We start from the raw sequence: 18,087 nt of genomic DNA, 5'->3' as shown, positions 1-18,087 counted from the left end.
GTAGCTGGTAGGTGTATCCTTCGTTAGCCCATAATTGGATGAAAATTAGTGAGAATAGGGTCGGTTTTGAGTGATAGATTGTTAGTTCATTGCTACGTGTGTTATCTGTGGCAACTATATATTAGCATTTTTTTAAGAGTATGAAAAATATAAATAAATAAATTCTACAAAATTATATCAATATCTATTTTAAATTATGTTAAATATAGTTGTATGTATTGGTTATAGTTCCGATGAATATACTGGGTACGATGATGATGTGCGTAAGTACTTAGTAATATCCTATTATTTTATGCTAACCCAGAAGTCATATTTGTTCTAAAAAATTCAATAGGCCGTCCGTGTTCATGTTGGACATGGAAAAAGGCATGCAAGATCTATGGCTTGGGCATGTACAATTCCTTCATTGTCTTGTGTTCTATACTTGTATTGAAAGTGTAGTGATCTTCGTCCTTTTTGATCAATTTGCCGTGTTGTCACAATTTATAATTAATAGCTCCAATTATAAATCCATAGATGATAATTTAATCCCTTATGGTCACTTGAGGTTAGGTCCAAGGAGAGGGGGTCAGGGTAATGTAAGCAGGATCTAAAACTAAGAGTGGGGATTTGGAACACAGGTACCTTAGAAGCCAAGTCTTTGGAGATGGCCAATTAGCTTTCTAAATATAGGATTCATGTAGCATGTGTTCAAGAGACTAGGTGGAAGGGACAAAAAACAAAAGGTATAAAGGGATATAAGTCGTGGTATGCAGGTTTAGACGGCAGACGTAACGGGTTTGGCATCCTAGTACCTAATGATATCCTAAAGTAATTGGTTGAAGTAAGGAGGTGTAATGACAGGATTATGCTAGTTAGGATAGTGGTGGGGGAAGAGATCATATCCATTGTCAATACATACGGGCCCCAAGTTGGGCTCGATGAGCAGGTAAAGTGCGAGTTCTGGGATAACCTATGATAGCTCATGAGAACTATCTCGGAAGATGAGAAAGTTTTCATAGGAGGAGACTTTAACGGATATGTAAGCAGAGATTCAGGCTACTATAACTTGGTACATGGAGGGTTTGGTTTGGGGGCAAAGAATGAGAGTGGGGAGAATTCGCTGGAGTTTGCGCTAACAAAAAAATTGGTTATAGCAAATTCGATCTTTACAAAAGAAAGATGAGCATTTGATCACATATAAAAACGGCGGGCACGCAACCCAATTTGACTATTTCTTAATGTGCAAGGGAGATCGGGCCTCATGCTTGCATTGTAAGGTGGTGTTGGGTACAAAGACGCCCACCCAACACAGGCTTTTAGTACTGGTTTTCAGGATGAGGAAGAAAATCGTAGAGAAAAAGGTCGAGTCCAGGGGAAAGATCATGTGGGGGAGACTCAAAGGGAATATGGTCACAACCCTGTCAAGCAAGATAAGTTTATTGGGCTTCCCAAGCCAGTTAGAGGATACGAATGAAATGTGGGTAAACATGGCAAAAACCATTAGAAAAGTGGCAAAAGAGACATTGGAGGTGTCGTCGAGTAAACCAAAAATGTTCAAAGAGTCGTGGTGGTGGAAAGATGAGGTGGAAAAGAAGATAAAAGATAAAAACAAGAGATTTAAGGAACTTATGACATGCACGGAAGAGGAGGATATGATAGAAAAGAGAGTGAGCTATAAAGTAGCAAAGCGGACGGCAAAGAAAGGGGTAACGGAGGCAAAAAACCGTGGTTATGAGGACTTGTATCAGCAGTTTGATACCAAACAGAAGGATAAGCAAATTTTTAAGTTGGCAAGGACTAGGCCCAAGCAGCAGCAAGACTTAGAGGCAGTGAAATACATCAAGGATGAGAGAGGACGAGTTCTCCTGAGACAAGAGGACATCAAAACCAAATGACTCTAGTATTTCTCTTAGCTATTGAATGAGTCTAGGGGGCCAAAGGAGGCGGATAATCAAATTTCTAACGTCTAAAGACAACTGGAATATGGGTTAACGAGGGATATTAGCACAGAAGAGGTAGGAGAAGCGCTCAAAAAGATAGGAAGAACAAAGGCAGTTGGGCAAGATAACATCCCGATTGAGGTGTGGAGGGGTTTAGGAAAAGAGGGCATTCGTTAGCTGACTAATCTCTTTAATATTATTTTGAAGACACATAAGATGCCAGAAGAATGGAGGAATAGCACACTAATACTTCTATTTAAAAACAAAAGTGATGCGCAAGTATGCGGGAACTATAGTGGTATCAAACTTCTAAGCCATACAATGAAATTGTGGGAAAGAGTGATAGAGAGGTGAATTAGACAGGAAACGGTGATTAGAGAGAACCAATTTGGTTTTATGTCAAGAAGGTCAAGCATTGAGACAATTCATTTTTTGAGGAGACTGATAGAGAAATATAGGGAGCAAAAGAAAGATCTGCATATGGTGTTCATTGACTTGGAGAAAGCGTATGATAGCATACCACGATGTGTCATCTGGGATAGTCTCAAGGCTAGAGGTATTTTCTCATTGTACATTGAGGCTATACGGGATATGTATGACAGAGTTTCGACTAGGGATAGGAGTCGAGGGTAAGAGGAGTCGAGGAAGACCCAGGAAAACTTGGGATGAGCAAATAAAAGTTGACTTGTATGAGTTAAACCTCTCTGAGGGCCTGACTAGGGATGGGAGTAGTTGGAGGCACCATATCCATGTGTTTAGACTACTGATGTTCTCTTAGATTAGCTTTTGGTGTTCTTGCCCTCCTGCTTATCTAGTTTCTTTTATTATTAGTTTTTTTTTTGTTTTCTTTTATTTTGTAGTTGGTTATACTTATTTATTTTATTTATAGGCATTTGATTTATCTTTCCTGTATAGTTACGTCTCTTTATCTTTCTCGAGTCGGGGAACTCCTTTGGCCGCGTTCTCCTTTATGGGTATGAGTTGCCGCCGTCCTTCCCTCCCTAGGCCCTGTCCATAGTTTTTCTATAAGTAGGATACATTGGATAAGATGATGATGATGATAATCTAATCCCTTGTATTTGAAAAAAAAAATTATTTAAGGATTATTATTATTATTATTATTATTATTATTATTATTATTATTATTATTATTATTATTATTATTATTATTACCCAAACCACTGTAATTCTAACTCCTTTAAACATATCCTGTTCTCCTCCAACTTGCTAATTTATTTGAAAAATGAATGTGTGAAATAGATAGTTGAGTAGTTGAGTTAATGTATTAAATAACGTAGTTAATTCATGGTGAAAGCGTAAAGTTAAAGGTGAGTTAAGGTATAAACTGGCAAAATTAGGTCAAAATGTACGGATCCGGTCATGTGGCCTGAACACTGTCAACATTCAATATTTGGTGACACTAATTCGCAAAAAAAAAAAAATTACGATTATAATTCGCAAAACACTCAAACTTTATGACAGTTATTTGCAATTTTCTCTAACCTCAAAACAAACAATGAAAGCTAAGGTTTTTTTTTGAGCGGAAAAGGAAAGAGAAGGATCAGAGAGGACCCAGCCTCATAATCTATAAATTAAAACATCGGATATTTCATGATATACCACTGAGTTTCTTCGAAATTCACCATATACCACACAAAATGTTTTAGTTCACCATATAACATTGAGTTTTTGTCCGTTAGCACAAAATACCATTAATGACAACTGCCATTAGTGTGCCGTTTGTGGTAAATTATTAATTCACCATATACCATTATTATTTTTTTTTGCGTCAAATTCCATTTTTTTAACAATATAGCCGTTGGAATTGTGATAAACAAAATAAGTGTCATACAAATCAAATAGTTAACATTTTGTTCAAAAACAACTTGACACTAAATACTGTTCACCAAAAAAATACCAATATAAACAATGTTTCTGATCAATTTTTTAACTACAATACCATACAATTGTCTTCCAAATTTCAGTGTCTTTTCTTCTCCACACGCCTTCAAAACACTACATATAGTATGTTCATTCAGAAAATATCTGTTGACCAGCATTCGTGATAGTAGTGAGAGTGCTTTCTCACTGTAACCCTGTTGCGAGCAAGAAGTGATCATCATAGTCCAAGCAACTATATCCCGCTTGTTTATCCTATTAAAGATTCGCAAAGCACTTTGAAATTGTATTGCTCCATCTACCTTTGATAATACAAGCATAAACTTGCTTGCCTAGCTCATAATTTAGCCTCTTTCCACACAAAATCAACATACACACGCACATACATCGTCCCATTTTCTTCAATACCCGACTTCATACTCTTAAAAAACTAAATTCCAAATACCCATTTTGCATTGCAGTCCAAAAAGCAACACTTCGTTCAAAGATTTCATCAAACACCTTACGGGCTTCCTCTAACTTTCCAAATCTCAAATACCCATTAATCAAATTATTATCTACAAACACATATACTTTCATTTCACTCTTCAAAATGAAATCATGTACCACCTTAATTTCTTTCGATTTAGAATGTGATTGAAGGCAAGAAATCAACCAAAATGGATCACGCTCAACCCCATCACAGACTCGTGTTCCGAAAATTTAGCAACTGAGTTTTCAGCTATCGTCAGATTTGACGCAAAAAAAAAAAAGAATGGTATATTAGTGAATTAATAATTTACCACAAACGGCAGTTGTCATTTATGGTATTTTGTGCTAACGGACGAAAACTCAATAATATATAATAAATTAAAACATTTCGTGTAATATATGGTGAACTTCGAAGAAACTCAGTGATATTAAAATATTAATAAAAGTAGGTTAACTCGGTTAAACAGAGTGGAGGTCTAACATGGTCAAGAGTCAAGAGTAGAGACTGGAGAGTCGAGGCCCCCAAAACAGCGCATTCTAAAAATGGCGTTTTTGTTTCGGAAATTTCAAGAGGTTCGTTGTCCTTTCATTTTCATTTACCCTTTTTGATGAATCTATTCCAGTTTGTGTCTGTGAAATTTCCTTTTATTTCATGTTTTGGCTGCCAAATAGTTATTCAGATTCTATCCAATGAAACTTTCTATAGTTTTTTTACATTTTTAATGTGATTTTATGAGGATCGATTTCAAATCATGTTGTGGCTTATGATTACGATTAGAATTCCTCCTTTCACTTCCGATTTCCATATTTAGATTTTGGTTTACCCTAAAACAAATTAATTTTAAGGTTTATGTATTGCTGGCAGAAATTTATTTGTGTCAGAAAGTATATTTTTTTAATTGTTAGCTATTCTACAACTACATTCCATTACAAATTGGTATTAAGTGGGTTTCACCTAGGCGGGGTTTGGGGGTTATATGTATGAAACGATACCTATTTCTATTTAACAATCAGGAGAAGAGACTGTTTCCGTAAGAGATGCCTCCCAGGAGCCCAACCCATGCCAGTTTATAAATTTACATAAAAAAATTCAATAACTCCTGCTGCAATTTCGAAAATTCATGTGCGCCTACCAAAAAACGTTTGGTATTCTTATACCCACGTTCATGGCAACCTCGAAAATGAACAAACTCTTGTTCATTTTCGAGGTTGCTATAAACATGGATATGAGAATACCAAACGGTTTTTAGTATACGCGCATGAATTTTCGAAATTGCAGCAGCAATTATTGAATTTTGTTTCATAAATTGGCATGGGCTGGGCTCCTAGGAGGCGTCTCTTATAGGGACGGTAACTCAGGAGACTTCCTGATTTCTATTTGTGATAGCAAGGATATTGTCTCTTATTTACTCTTGTAGCAATTAGCAAATATCATTGCAACTTCACATAAATAAATAAATAAATAAATAAATAAGAAGTGTATATGATTTAATGAGTTATTTTAATATAATTAATTAATCTGAAACCCAAAGAAATATACTCTGGCTCCATTGGAGTAAAACAAATTGCTAGATACTCTAGTGTAATTTATATGGTTTTTATGCATTATTGCTTTCTTGATTATGCAATGATATTTGATAATTTTAATTTCCAGGCAGTAAAAACTCTTGCTAAAAGTCCTACATTTTCAAAGAACCCAAGAGATCTCCAATTTGAGGCTGACATAAACCGCCTTTTCCTCTTTACGAGGTTTGTCTGATTGTTTGAGGTCTTCTATTTGCGCAATGTAATTTGGTTGCTTTTCTGTCTGTTTATCTATATTTTTGTTTTCATTGATAATTACTACTAAGGATGAAGTAAGTTTACTGATTTCTTTCTGTTTATCGACATTTCTGTCTGTTTCATCTTTCAAAGGCGTTACTCTTGTGATTAACTACGTTGTACTTTTCTTTCTGGTCAGTGTCAAAGGAATGGTCTGGATATATCAAATATGGCTATTATATTTAATTATTGGGTGATATAAAAGTTGTTCCATGTCATTTAAGCGGGTGTTTAGGTGAGCATATTGTATTTTGTCTCACCCAACGAAGATGGAGGCAAAAAAAGATTTTTTGGTTGGCTTAAACTAGAACTAGGTATACTTAGTCCTTCGTTAGGCTTGCGGAGCTCTTTCCATGTGATACTCTATCTGTATTGTCGTTGAAAACAATGTCTTCTCACATTTTGCAATAGAGCTTTTTTCCATATCTAGCTTCCCATCCCCGCTTGCCAGGAAAATTTCAATGGTACTTATTATGTCTATGGTGTTAAAATTTATGCTAGCTTCATGGTGAAGGATCCATGATGCAATCTTATTATATCTATGTTGTTAATATTACTCTATGTTTGAAAGCCAAGATCATCAGCAAAGAAGAAACAGTGGCTTCAATCCATGAAGGTATCAGACTATTAGTGACTTGTCTGAAATGCGTGCTATGTTGGCTTGTCACGTAAGCGATTGAATTAATTAGTGGTGTATTGTCATCTTTTTGTAGACTTTTAGTATTCCCATGATTAGGTTTGTTTATGTGGAAGTATTGTGGTTATGTGTATACTATAGTAGTAGTACTCTTCATGGTTTGGGTTTTATGTATGTACTTCTACAAGGTACATCCTCTATTTAAGGAAAATGTATTAGATGATGCACTCATGAATGGTTTTCTAATTGCAGCTATAATCGTTTAGGAAGCAATGCTGATGATGCTGATGCGGAGGAAATTATTGACATGGCTAGCAAAGCTTCCTTGTCTGACCAACAAAAGCAAGTTCAAGAGAATATTCATTCTCAAATCAAAACTTTCTGCATGCTTATGGACGACATTCTTCTTGCAAACAAAACAATTGAAGAACAAGCTGATTTCGCTGCACAAATGATTAAGGATTCACGGCAGAGTGGACTGGTTTTTGCTCTTGGTTGTGCTGCCAGCTCTCCCAGTAGTCAATCTGGTATTTTTCTTCAAATCTTGAATTCAAGCTGCTCTTAATGAAGAAACATGTTGTTTTAGTTATCATCCTAGGAATATTGCATTAAAGCAATTGTTTAATAGCATTTCAATTCCTGTTTTTGCTCTTGTTTTTTGATTAAAAAAATTCAAGTGTTTTTTTGTTCTTGCAACTACTCTGATTGTTGGAGCCATCTTTGACCGTGTCAAGGAACTGAGAGTGGGGGGAGGGGGATTGGGACCTATAAAATATTGGAAAAATTACCGTGATTAATATGAACTTTAATTGATTTCCCTACAATAATACGAACTTTTGATTAACCTTAAATAATACCAACTTTGGGGTATGTTTTCCCATAGCATCCAAATTCACATGCAACCTGTAAAACAGGTGATTCTACCCTAGAAAAAGATAATTTTATTCAAAGAAAAATAATTCTAACTCCCCTCTTTAATCTCCACTCGTGAACCAACCCCTCCCTTGCGACGACGCCCCCCACCCAACGAGGCTCAGCACCCCATATCTGCTACACCAATTTAATAGTGGTGGTCAATTTTGATGGTCGAATTTGGTGGTGGAAAGGTAGATTAAAGATTATGCTGGTTTGAATTTGGGATGGTTATGGTGATGGTTCACATTTGGGGTGGGTGGTTATGGTGGTTGTTTGTGGAGATCGCGTTAGGGGAAGGGAGGTGAGGGAGGCCGCACAGTGCGCTGTTTATGGGAGGCCGAATGGTGGTGGTGGAGTGGAGGGAAGGGTTTGATGGTGGTTGAGAATAGAGGGGGATGGGGGGCTTCGCAAAGGATGGGGGAGTTGGTTTTTGGTGGTGGATTTTGATGAAGATGATGGTGGCTGGAAGTGGGTGGGGAATGGGAGTGACAGTGAGTGGGAAACGGTGGTAGTTGTGGCCTGTGGTGGATTGGGGCTGGAGGTTGGGTTGGGGATAGGGAAGGGGTACGGTGAGCATTAGGAATTCATGTTCTTTACTTATTTTTTTCCCTTTTTTTTTGTACTTTTTATTTTATTTTTTGTATTTCCTTTTTTTTGGGCAATAGGTTAAGGATGCTCTAGGAAAATTCATATTAAAGTTGGTATTATTCAGGGTTGATCGAAAGTTCGTATTATTGTAGGAAAATCAGTAAAAAGTTCCTATTATTCACAGTAATTTTTCCTAAAATATTTCAGTTCTTATTATATCTATATTTATGATTTCCAAAAGACATTTGTTGGTAATTCGAATGCCATGGATATAGAGTGAAAATGAGTTATGTATGTTCGAGTTTGTAGGAGCATTGTACCAAGAGAGAGGGACATGCGCAATCATAGCAAGTTAGCAACGACTTGAAGAGAGAAAATAAGGAGGTTGGTGAGAAAAGGAAACAAAGTTTATGGAAATGAAACAAATAGGCAAACCCCTTCTGAGCTAACCTGCTAACCTGCTACTTGTAGTTCCACATGGGAAACCGTTGTTGCATTTTGGTTTGTATAGTTGTGGTAAAGCTGATTCTTCTTATGACAAGGGTACGGCGAGATTTTTGAAATGTCCGAGTAACAAAAAAAAAAGAGTGAGATGCAGATGGTATGTGCCAACAAGGGAGGAGTGGAGGTTGTGGATACTTGAATATATCATAGCTTATGGACCCAAAGTGGTTTATGAAGTTCTAAGAGGGGAGGGGTTGGGGCCTTGGAGGATCAGGATTAAACAAACTGAGGAAGGAACATGGGGAAAGAGATTTCGAGAATTCACCAAAGACAGGAACTAAGAGTACTCTCTGCTTCCGCCCTTCAACATAATAGCTTCTAATCTACTAACAAATTGTAGCTCACAAATTGAACTTTTAGAAATAAAGAAGAATTGACAAAATCCTGAAGGCTTTCTTGCTAAGAATTGCATACATTCTAGTTTCCTTTTATGTTTTGTACTTGCTACTTAAGAATATCCTCCTCTCTGGGCATGCTTGGAGTGGGGGAAATCAATAAAGGGGCTATAGGAGTTTAAGCTTGTGACAGGGTAGAGGTAATGGTGGGCCAGTGATTGTTTTTATGTGGTGAAGTGAGGGATGGAAGAGGGAGAGAAAATATCAGATTCGTTCCTCACTACTTTTTGAATTTTCGCTCATTTAAGCATTGCATTCTGAATTGTAAATGTCAATCTTCCATTTTGTGCCTTAGTTACTCCCTTGTATGTTGTATTTCAAGATTTATTTAATGATCTAATTTTTTATTTTAAAAAAATTATGTATTCTTTTTAACCCTGTTGTTCTTCCTCTTGCCTATAACTTCCCTCCCTCTGCGCCAAAGCTTCCCTCCCTTCTTTCCCTCTCTCCCTGCCCCCTGAAGATGATTTTACTGTAAGTAGACATTTAAGATATTAAAAGTAGGCATTAAGGATACGGTAAGTAAGCATTAAAGACAATGCAAGTAGGCATTAAAAATAAGGTAAGTAGACATTAATCTTTAATGGGCTAGCTTGAGATACGTCTCTCAAGAGACTAGCTGTTTACTTAAATGATAATTGCTCAATGGAATTACCTAACATGATTCTTTCTACCAGACAAATTAACAAAATGTCGAGGCTGTATAGTTGATTGTAGGTATGCTCATGTTCGTAGTTGAATTCAGAAAAGAAAATGAGAGAATGATGTAAACCCCTCTGTGAAACTTAATAGTAGGATAGCATTGATTCCAGTTATCAATTCTTGTGAACCAATAAATTTTACATATGATGTGATTGAAATTTTGATGCTCTCTTCTTGTTCATTTGTCTAGATAAAATTACAGACTGAGGAACTAGGTTTAGTTTTATACTTGTATCTGTTCTGCACTTAGCTTTTGACCCCGTTTGGTCCGGAAACGCTTAAGGTGAATACTGCCGGTGTCACCATCTTCTTCTGGATAAACCTGATGTGTTTTCTATGGGCTTTTGTGGAATATACAGATTTTTTTCGGTGTCATTGTTTGCTTATGTGGTGAATATCTTGTTCAAAGAAATCGATTCTTGCGGTTTTTCCCTTCATATATTGTTTCTTCAAATACGTCAGACTAGTCTACTTAGATTTTTTTGCCCATTGTTTACATAGAAATTATTTACTTTGGCAGCCAATTATAATCTCCTTCCTCTGATATACTTGTTTGGTTGGCGATGTTTTCTGAGTATAGGGGTTGCTTTTCCGCTTTCATTTTATCGGATGAATGTCAAACTATTCTACAACGCCTTTTTAAAGTTAATTAGTTACTGGATCATTTTCAGTGCAGCTGTACCCGATACAAAACCGTTAAGGTTGGCTGAAGTTAGTCAGGCCATCAAGGATCATCTAGGCTATTCACTTGCTATTCGACCTTCTCAAATCCCGCACAAGGATGCTGGCCAAGGACTGTTCCTGGAAGGCAAAGCTGAGGTTGGTTCTGTGATTGCAATTTATCCTGGTGTAGTATACTCCCCAGCATTCTACCGTTATATTCCAGGATACCCTAGAGTAGATGCACAAAATTCTTATCTGATCACGAGATATGATGGTTCAGTGATAAATGCACAGCCTTGGGGTGTTGGAAATGATATCCGTGAATTTTGGGACGGAACGAGCTCTCCTCAAGCTGCAAACTTCCCTAAACAAAGTGCTGAAACAGGTTCTGATCGGATGTGGAAAATGCTGAGCACGCGTCTGAATAGCCCCAGGAGTGGGATGCGTGGTGAGATTTTGGAGCGGCGCAATCCCCTGGCCTTTGCTCATTTTGCGAACCATCCACCAAAAGGTGAGATCCCTAATGTCATGGTTTGCCCATATGATTTTGTGCTAGATGAGAAAGATATGAGAGCATACATTCCGAATATTACATTTGGAAGTGAAGAGGGGGTAAAGATGAGAAGGTTCGGTAGTTTTTGGTTCAAGACAGGAAGTTCTGTTCACGGTACATCTGATTCTCCCATTCTTAAATCGCTTGTACTTGTGGCCAACCGGTCAATACACAATGAAGAGATCCTCCTGAATTACAGGTTAAGCAACTTAAAGCGTCGACCATCTTGGTACACTCCAGTTGACGAAGAAGAGGATCGAAGGAGATGGGGTTGATTCGCATACAATATCCGCTATAACATTCAGAACAATGAGAGACAGGTGCATTTGTCATTTGTTTAACAGCTATAGAAACCTCCTAAGATTATTTTTGCTTTGGGAATATTATTGATGAGGTCAATAGATACCAATAAGAGTTTTGCATTCGGCATTTTCCAATATAGTAGTTAGCTTGTGATTTCAATAGCAGTGTTACGAATCGATGTTGATTTCTACCTTTCTGATTTTGATGTGAAACGCTTGATAAACCTGACCGTGTTGCTTTTGTTCTTTCCAAGCCAATGAATTGATACAATCCATGTTTTGATCTTTTGTTTTTCGACTCTTTGATAATTTATGTCCATGTTTGGACTTGATGAACTGAAAGATTTCAACTACACAACTTCATAACATTGCTTAATAAATTAGTTCACAACTTAAAGATTTCTATTGCTAAGCCTATTTATACTGTATTACCCACCAATTACTAACAAATCTCAACAGTTTTAGAAAATTTAAAATGTATAAGACAATTTATCAAAAAAATGAACAAAATAGTATAAGTTTCAATTTTATTTTAAAAATAAGTGTGAAAATTCCAAACCTGAGGTTTATGGCTGTAACTGCGAACAGATTAAAAAAAACAAAATAGCTGTTTGCAGTTACTAACTGCGAACAGCTATTTGACCTGTTTTTGTGGAGCATGTTGTTCGCAGTTACTAATTACGAACAACTATTTTTTCTTTTTTGACCTAACTACGAACAGCCTCAAACCACAAGTTTGGGAATTTCACGCTTACTTTTGAAATAAAGTTGTAACTTATACTATTTTGTTCATTTTTTTGATAAATTATCTTATACATTTCAAATTTTCACAATTTTATATACTCTTTTAAAACTGGCCTCATCCAACTCTAAGTGCAAAATATTTCATTTTTTTCCCCTTTTTAACAATGCTCTAAGAATTTGTGGTTACTTAAAATGCATAACCAAGAAAAAATAACTAACGAAGATGCTGACATTCATCTTACTATGAACCTTAATAATATAACTTTGTACAACTTACATTTATTACGATTACACCTAAACATTGAAGCATAGAACAGTAACTGACTTGAATATAATACTTCTATTGAGTTGTGTGGAACTTTGCATTGCACTATCTTTTATTGAATCTAATACTCTTATTTCTTTTTCACATTTATTAATATACTAATTCAATTCTAAATTATTTTAATTATGCATAATTTAAAATTACAAAAACTTCATTTAAATAAATTTTATACAAAATCAAAATTAATCAAGATCTCACTTAATTATTTTTAACTTATATAAATAAATTAAAACTAAAATATAAACTGTAATCAATAAACAGAAACAAAAATAAATAAAGCTATTAGAGGGGACAAAAAAGTAGCAAACTCCAAAGCCAAAACTCATAGCCCATTGGAGTAAGTCATAGCCCAAAGCTCATAGCAATATACAATTAATTTGTCTCGTTTTTTTATTTTATTCCGTCCTAATTAATTTACTCACTAATCTAATTTTTTTATATTTATGCCAAAAAATAATGAGGCTAAATAAATAAGACAGAAAATGTTGAAAATACTTAGAAATTTCTTACACTAATAAAATAATAGATTATCCACTTACATATGATAGTTAATCAATTATCTTTCTACAATCATATGATTTTGAAAAGAGTGAATCTAAAATACTAATTACTGGTGGGTTTGTCGGTTAGAGGCCATGGGTGCCCCTATCGGGTAATTATAGAACAGTATATATATGCCCTACATATTGGAGGTAATTTATACGAATACGAGAGGTGAGCAAATAAGAGAAAGGCAAAGGGAAAGGGAAAGATGTCGTATCTGCTACCACACTTGCATTCTGGATGGGCTGTCGACCAGGCCATTCTCGCTGAAGAAGAACGGCTCGTCATCATTCGCTTCGGCCATGACTGGGATGAAACTTGTATGCAGGTCTCTTTCTGCTTTCCTCTTTTTCCACTTAACCCTAAATTTTCTTCCTTCTTGCTTTTAATTCCGTCTTTTAGAATGATTCATTATTTCTATGCCTTTTATATTTCTGGTATCTGTATTATTATTATTATTATTATTATTATTATTATTATTATTATTATTATTATTATTATTCTTTGTGCCTTAATTTTGATTAACTGATTTGCGTGTAGTGTTAGGTCTCTGTTTTTCCCTCTTTCTAACAAACCCTAATTTTTTATTATCCGTGAAACCAATTAGGATGATTAACTATTTGTATGCTTTATTTACTTTTTGTTACGTTATTATTGTTGTTTGATTCTTTGCACCTTAAAAGTGTATCTGATCAAAGTTCCTTTGTTGCTTGTTTTGTCTTTTAATTTTTGAATCTTTTTGCATACACACTTCCAATTTATCTGGAGTTTGTTGGGTTTTTTTTCATGGGGATTAGCGTTAGAATTATGAGTATATTTTCAATGTACTTTTCCGCGTCTCAAAACATTATACCATAACATAAACATTTGACTTGGAGTTTTTTTTCTGCTTTTCTCTTCCCTGGATAATTTGACATCTCTGGCTGGTTATCGAGTGGAAATGATGGTGAATTACTGATGAATGTTCTAGTGAAATTCATGCTCTTGTCATTGATGAAGTGTTGTTTAGCCATTATTGACGTTTGATGCTTTTGATTTAGCTTTGTGGAAGCTACACCGTACAGAGTTCTTAGATTCAACGTCATATAAGCTGGTCAACTGTCTTTATAGGCGATAAACATAAAATAACCTAACTATTTGTAAGCCCTACCCAAAACATTGCTTGAAGATTTTTCAGATTGAAGTCGGGCACAAGGCACATAATATGTTTTTTCAGGGGCCGAAGAGCATTAAATTCTATGCCGTCTTCTGGTTTCTGATTTTCTATTCTTGGTATATATTTAAAACGAATAATTGACTCAGGAAATCCCTGAATTAATGTAACGGATTTGTTGGCATACACGAATAAAATATGTGAGAATGTCCTTTGGGTTTTCAGTTAATCCATTACTGTGCTAATATTTACATTTGATTAATATGGAGACTGAATCTTAAAAAATACTTTGTAATTCAGGTTTAAGACTTTATAGTAAGTAATAACCTAAATTAATTATTGGAATTTAGGAAATGAGTATCTAGTCTATTGTTAGTTTCTAGCTTTGTGATGAGCATCCTTACGTCCATAACCTAGTAATTGGGCTATTTTGTCTTTTGGAGCTCGTCAAAGTTCATTGCATCTGTCTCTATCTCTCCACCTCTCTCTCTCTATCCTCCTCTCTCCAAATGTTTGAACTCTGCAATGCAAGGATATTCATAGGCGTTAGGGATCAATCTGTTTTGTTTAATTTATGCCCTTTATCTTTTTTTCAGATGGATGAAGTGTTGGCTTCAGTAGCAGAGACAATAAAGAACTTTGCTGTGATATATCTCGTAGATATAACAGAGGTGCCTGATTTCAACACTATGTATGAGCTGTATGACCCATCCACAATTATGTTCTTTTTCAGGAACAAGCATATTATGATTGATCTTGGCACTGGAAACAACAATAAGATCAACTGGGCCCTCAAAGACAAGCAGGAGTTCATCGACATTGTTGAGACCGTCTATCGTGGTGCACGGAAGGGTAGGGGTCTTGTGATTGCACCAAAGGACTACTCCACAAAGTACCGTTATTAATTCTTGGTGCATGATACTTCTGGTGGAAACTTGTCACAACTCACAGGTGCTGTATTGAACTCGATAGAGTCTGGGTCCTCTCCTTGGTGATGTTCGGAATTGATTTATGTTGATAATAAATGTATGTACTGTTGTTACTGTCGCCTGAATCACCAGACGATTATGCTTTCTGTCTTGATGTTTTATGAAAAACTGTTGTCATTTTGTTCTCAAACGCGTCAATTAAGTCTAATGTGTTACAGCATGAGTATGTTTGTGCTTTTGCACCCTTCATCCTGGAGAAGGTGCAGAAACTTTTGTTATGCATGATTACAGTCCAACACGATCTTCACAATAGTAAGTTTGAACAGGTAATTACATTGTAGATCATACAAGCTTCATGCAACATCGATTATATGTACCCTAAGTATATAATTTCTTTACAAATGTACTGTTCCTTCTAAATTCAGGAGGTAAAACATGGACAGAGGAAATTCTCATTACATTTAATCCCTCCTTCCCACTCTCTCCACTACCTGTATGATGTATAGTCCAATAAGATACCAAGTTATTCCAGCTAGTGTAACCTGTAAATTGGAACTGTTTACGATCTGTAGTGCGAAAGAACCACCTATATGCCCTTCCAACCCTCCAACTGCTTCTCCTGCTCCATTTAATCCTACGGTAATTGCGGCAACAATACCCATCCCTATTGGAATGCTTGATAAAACGCGATTACTTTGTTTATTGTTGTCTTTCATGTATGTTTTGTCTTGATTATTCTTGAAGGCATTCTCAGAAGAGAGTGGACTTTGTCTTGTCTTGTGAGAATAAGACATATCTGTTTTTGATGGAAGTACAGGGGTTGATGGGGCCCAGTATTCGTCCCTTGATGTTGCTTGAGGGAGGAGTTTTCCATTTGCTCGAGTCTTTAACAAACCATGTTTGCGAGCGGCTGTTGCTGCATCTCTGAGCTTTTCAATATCAGGATCTTGGGTTATGTTATTTCTTCTTGGTATCAAGGTGGAGGAAGAAGTGTCAGATGGGGGTGTTTGCCAGTACAACCAATTTGAGATCGATCTAATGGTTTGTATTGCTGTTACCCTTGCATTTCTTTGGAGTTCTGAGTACTGGACATTAGATTGTATGTGTCAATAAACCAGACAATTCACAATAAAAGTAAATTCTATTTAGTTTCCATATATAAATTTGAAGTGTAACTGTTGGGAAAAACCTTAGAATCTTGATGTGATTTTCGGATTACTGCTTCTTCCATTTGCTTGTGGAAAACTTTAAGTTCAGAGAAAACATCGAAAGATCGTGCACCAGCTGTGTTATTTGCTCCTATCCTGACCCTCCCTCGTGGCTGCTTCGACATGAGAAATTCCAGTGCTGCAAGATCTGATCTTTCCACTATCCTGATGGCCACTCAGTTATTCAGTGAATAGTCCAGAAAACGGAATATTAGTTAGACTTAAATGACTTAAGAAAGTCTAAATAAACATGATCATGGTAGTTTAGCACTAGAAAGAGCAACAGAATCTACAGAAAAGTTAATAGAGTGAGACGGTTATTACGAGATGCAACTGATGGGACAAGTATCTATGGAGGCTTGAATTTTGTCTTCAGGATCAGCCCACTGAGCCACAACACGAGCCCTTCCGTAGGCAGACTCAATAGCAAACGTTTTATCAGCAAACAATGCGCATTTTAAGCAGCCAACACATCTGACTTCATCAACAAATATAGCCCTCTGCTCAGTTTCTGGTCCTTGCCATACTGAGTACATTGGCCTGCCTGTGTATCCTTTCAATTCCGTGAGCTTGGCTTGTTCCTATTTAAACAATAAAAACTTTGTTTTAAATGCATATATGATAGTGACGCAGAGTTGATTAACTCACATGTCGGAATCCCTCCCTCGCTCAAAAACTAATACTAACCTTATCATAAACATAGCGCGAAATGGGATCAGAAAGAACAGCATAAGCTTCATTAAGGACAATGGCCATGTCATGCCCTGCTATACCAGCAATATCAGGATGACACCTTTTCTGCAATGATCTGTAAGCCTTCTTAATCTCTCTTTGATTGCTGCTACTGTCTATTCCCAGAAGATCATACAGATCGTAGTCTGTTATTGAGCTTGATGTCGATGATGACGAAGCAGCCTTGCATATGTGTTGGTGACGATGTTTAAAGTGATGGCGAGAGAAGTGAGATAAGGTTTTTGGAAATTCATTTCTCTGCCTTTTAAGTATGATTGGTGTGTTTATAGTCGTAGCAAAGATTGTAGAAGCCATTCTTGTGGGTGTGATTTTGCAGTTTGATGGCTTGTGTTTATGGAGAAAAGGATGAAGATAAGATAATTTTTGACTAAAAGGGATAATTCTAAGATATTTTGGCTCAAGGGTGGGTGCCCAATTATTACACGACTTCCCTATGCACTTTGATAATGATTCTATTTGTTTCCTACCTCCTACTTCCTATTCCCCTATTTTAACAATTTAGTTATCTTACCCTTTTCATAGACTTGTAATAACTTATCAATTAAAAAAGAAATGTCATTGTTTTTTTACTCCAAAATTACCTTTTTATACTTACTATATTGGTTTGCATCATTTTTGAGCAAATTTTTTTTATACTAAAAGTCGTAAGAGAATAAAAAATATATAAGAGTAGATGTAACGCCATTTTCAATTTGTCAACCAAAATAAAATTTATAGTAAATAAAATTAAATTAAACAAAGGTCCTCCATCAACTATTATTTATTCTCTAGCTTAGAGTTAATATCACTTTACTTGAGCAAGGTTTAAGTTTTGATTATCACGTCGATTTTTTCTCAACCTATCTTATAATTTAAAAGAACATCATCTATCAATTTTTAACTAAATATACAAAATTACTAGAAGTGTTATTTTTTCAGATTTGCTACATATGTCTTTTATATTTTTCAAAAAATTTATTTGTTCTTGCATCCTCTTATCTATTTTGAATCACATATTCAAGTTACTTCTTCATTCATTTTCTGATTTATGGTCTTCACACATCAATCTAATCTAATATAG

At 35.8% G+C, this 18,087-nt stretch overlaps 3 protein-coding genes across 3 annotated transcripts; 2 read left to right on the top strand and 1 right to left on the bottom strand.

Moving 5' to 3' along the window:
* The first annotated feature begins 4,757 nt into the window (after positions 1 to 4,757).
* Positions 4,758 to 11,660, top strand: LOC130806674 (uncharacterized). The gene is made up of 4 exons (XM_057671839.1): positions 4,758 to 4,865; positions 5,947 to 6,041; positions 7,003 to 7,277; positions 10,531 to 11,660. The coding sequence occupies exons 1-4, from the start codon at positions 4,836 to 4,838 to the stop codon at positions 11,343 to 11,345; spliced, it is 1,215 nt and encodes a 404-aa protein (XP_057527822.1). The 5' UTR covers positions 4,758 to 4,835; the 3' UTR covers positions 11,346 to 11,660.
* A 1,472-nt stretch (positions 11,661 to 13,132) lies between these two features.
* On the top strand, positions 13,133 to 15,256 carry LOC130805967 (thioredoxin-like protein YLS8). The gene is made up of 2 exons (XM_057670830.1): positions 13,133 to 13,312; positions 14,734 to 15,256. The coding sequence occupies exons 1-2, from the start codon at positions 13,193 to 13,195 to the stop codon at positions 15,040 to 15,042; spliced, it is 429 nt and encodes a 142-aa protein (XP_057526813.1). The 5' UTR covers positions 13,133 to 13,192; the 3' UTR covers positions 15,043 to 15,256.
* Positions 15,257 to 15,351: 95 nt separating this feature from the next.
* On the bottom strand, positions 15,352 to 17,476 carry LOC130805965 (chaperone protein dnaJ C76, chloroplastic). Its single transcript, XM_057670828.1, has 4 exons — positions 16,962 to 17,476; positions 16,599 to 16,855; positions 16,256 to 16,439; positions 15,352 to 16,151 (listed from the first exon to the last, which is right to left on the bottom strand). The coding sequence occupies exons 1-4, from the start codon at positions 17,319 to 17,321 to the stop codon at positions 15,528 to 15,530; spliced, it is 1,425 nt and encodes a 474-aa protein (XP_057526811.1). The 5' UTR covers positions 17,322 to 17,476; the 3' UTR covers positions 15,352 to 15,527.
* Between the last annotated feature and the right edge of the window lie 611 nt (positions 17,477 to 18,087).

Source organism: Amaranthus tricolor, chromosome 2 (assembly GCF_026212465.1).
Source record: "Amaranthus tricolor cultivar Red isolate AtriRed21 chromosome 2, ASM2621246v1, whole genome shotgun sequence".
Taxonomy (NCBI): domain Eukaryota; kingdom Viridiplantae; phylum Streptophyta; class Magnoliopsida; order Caryophyllales; family Amaranthaceae; genus Amaranthus; species Amaranthus tricolor.
Note: the sequence above shows the minus strand (reverse complement) of the source record. Positions and strands in the feature narration are given on the sequence as shown.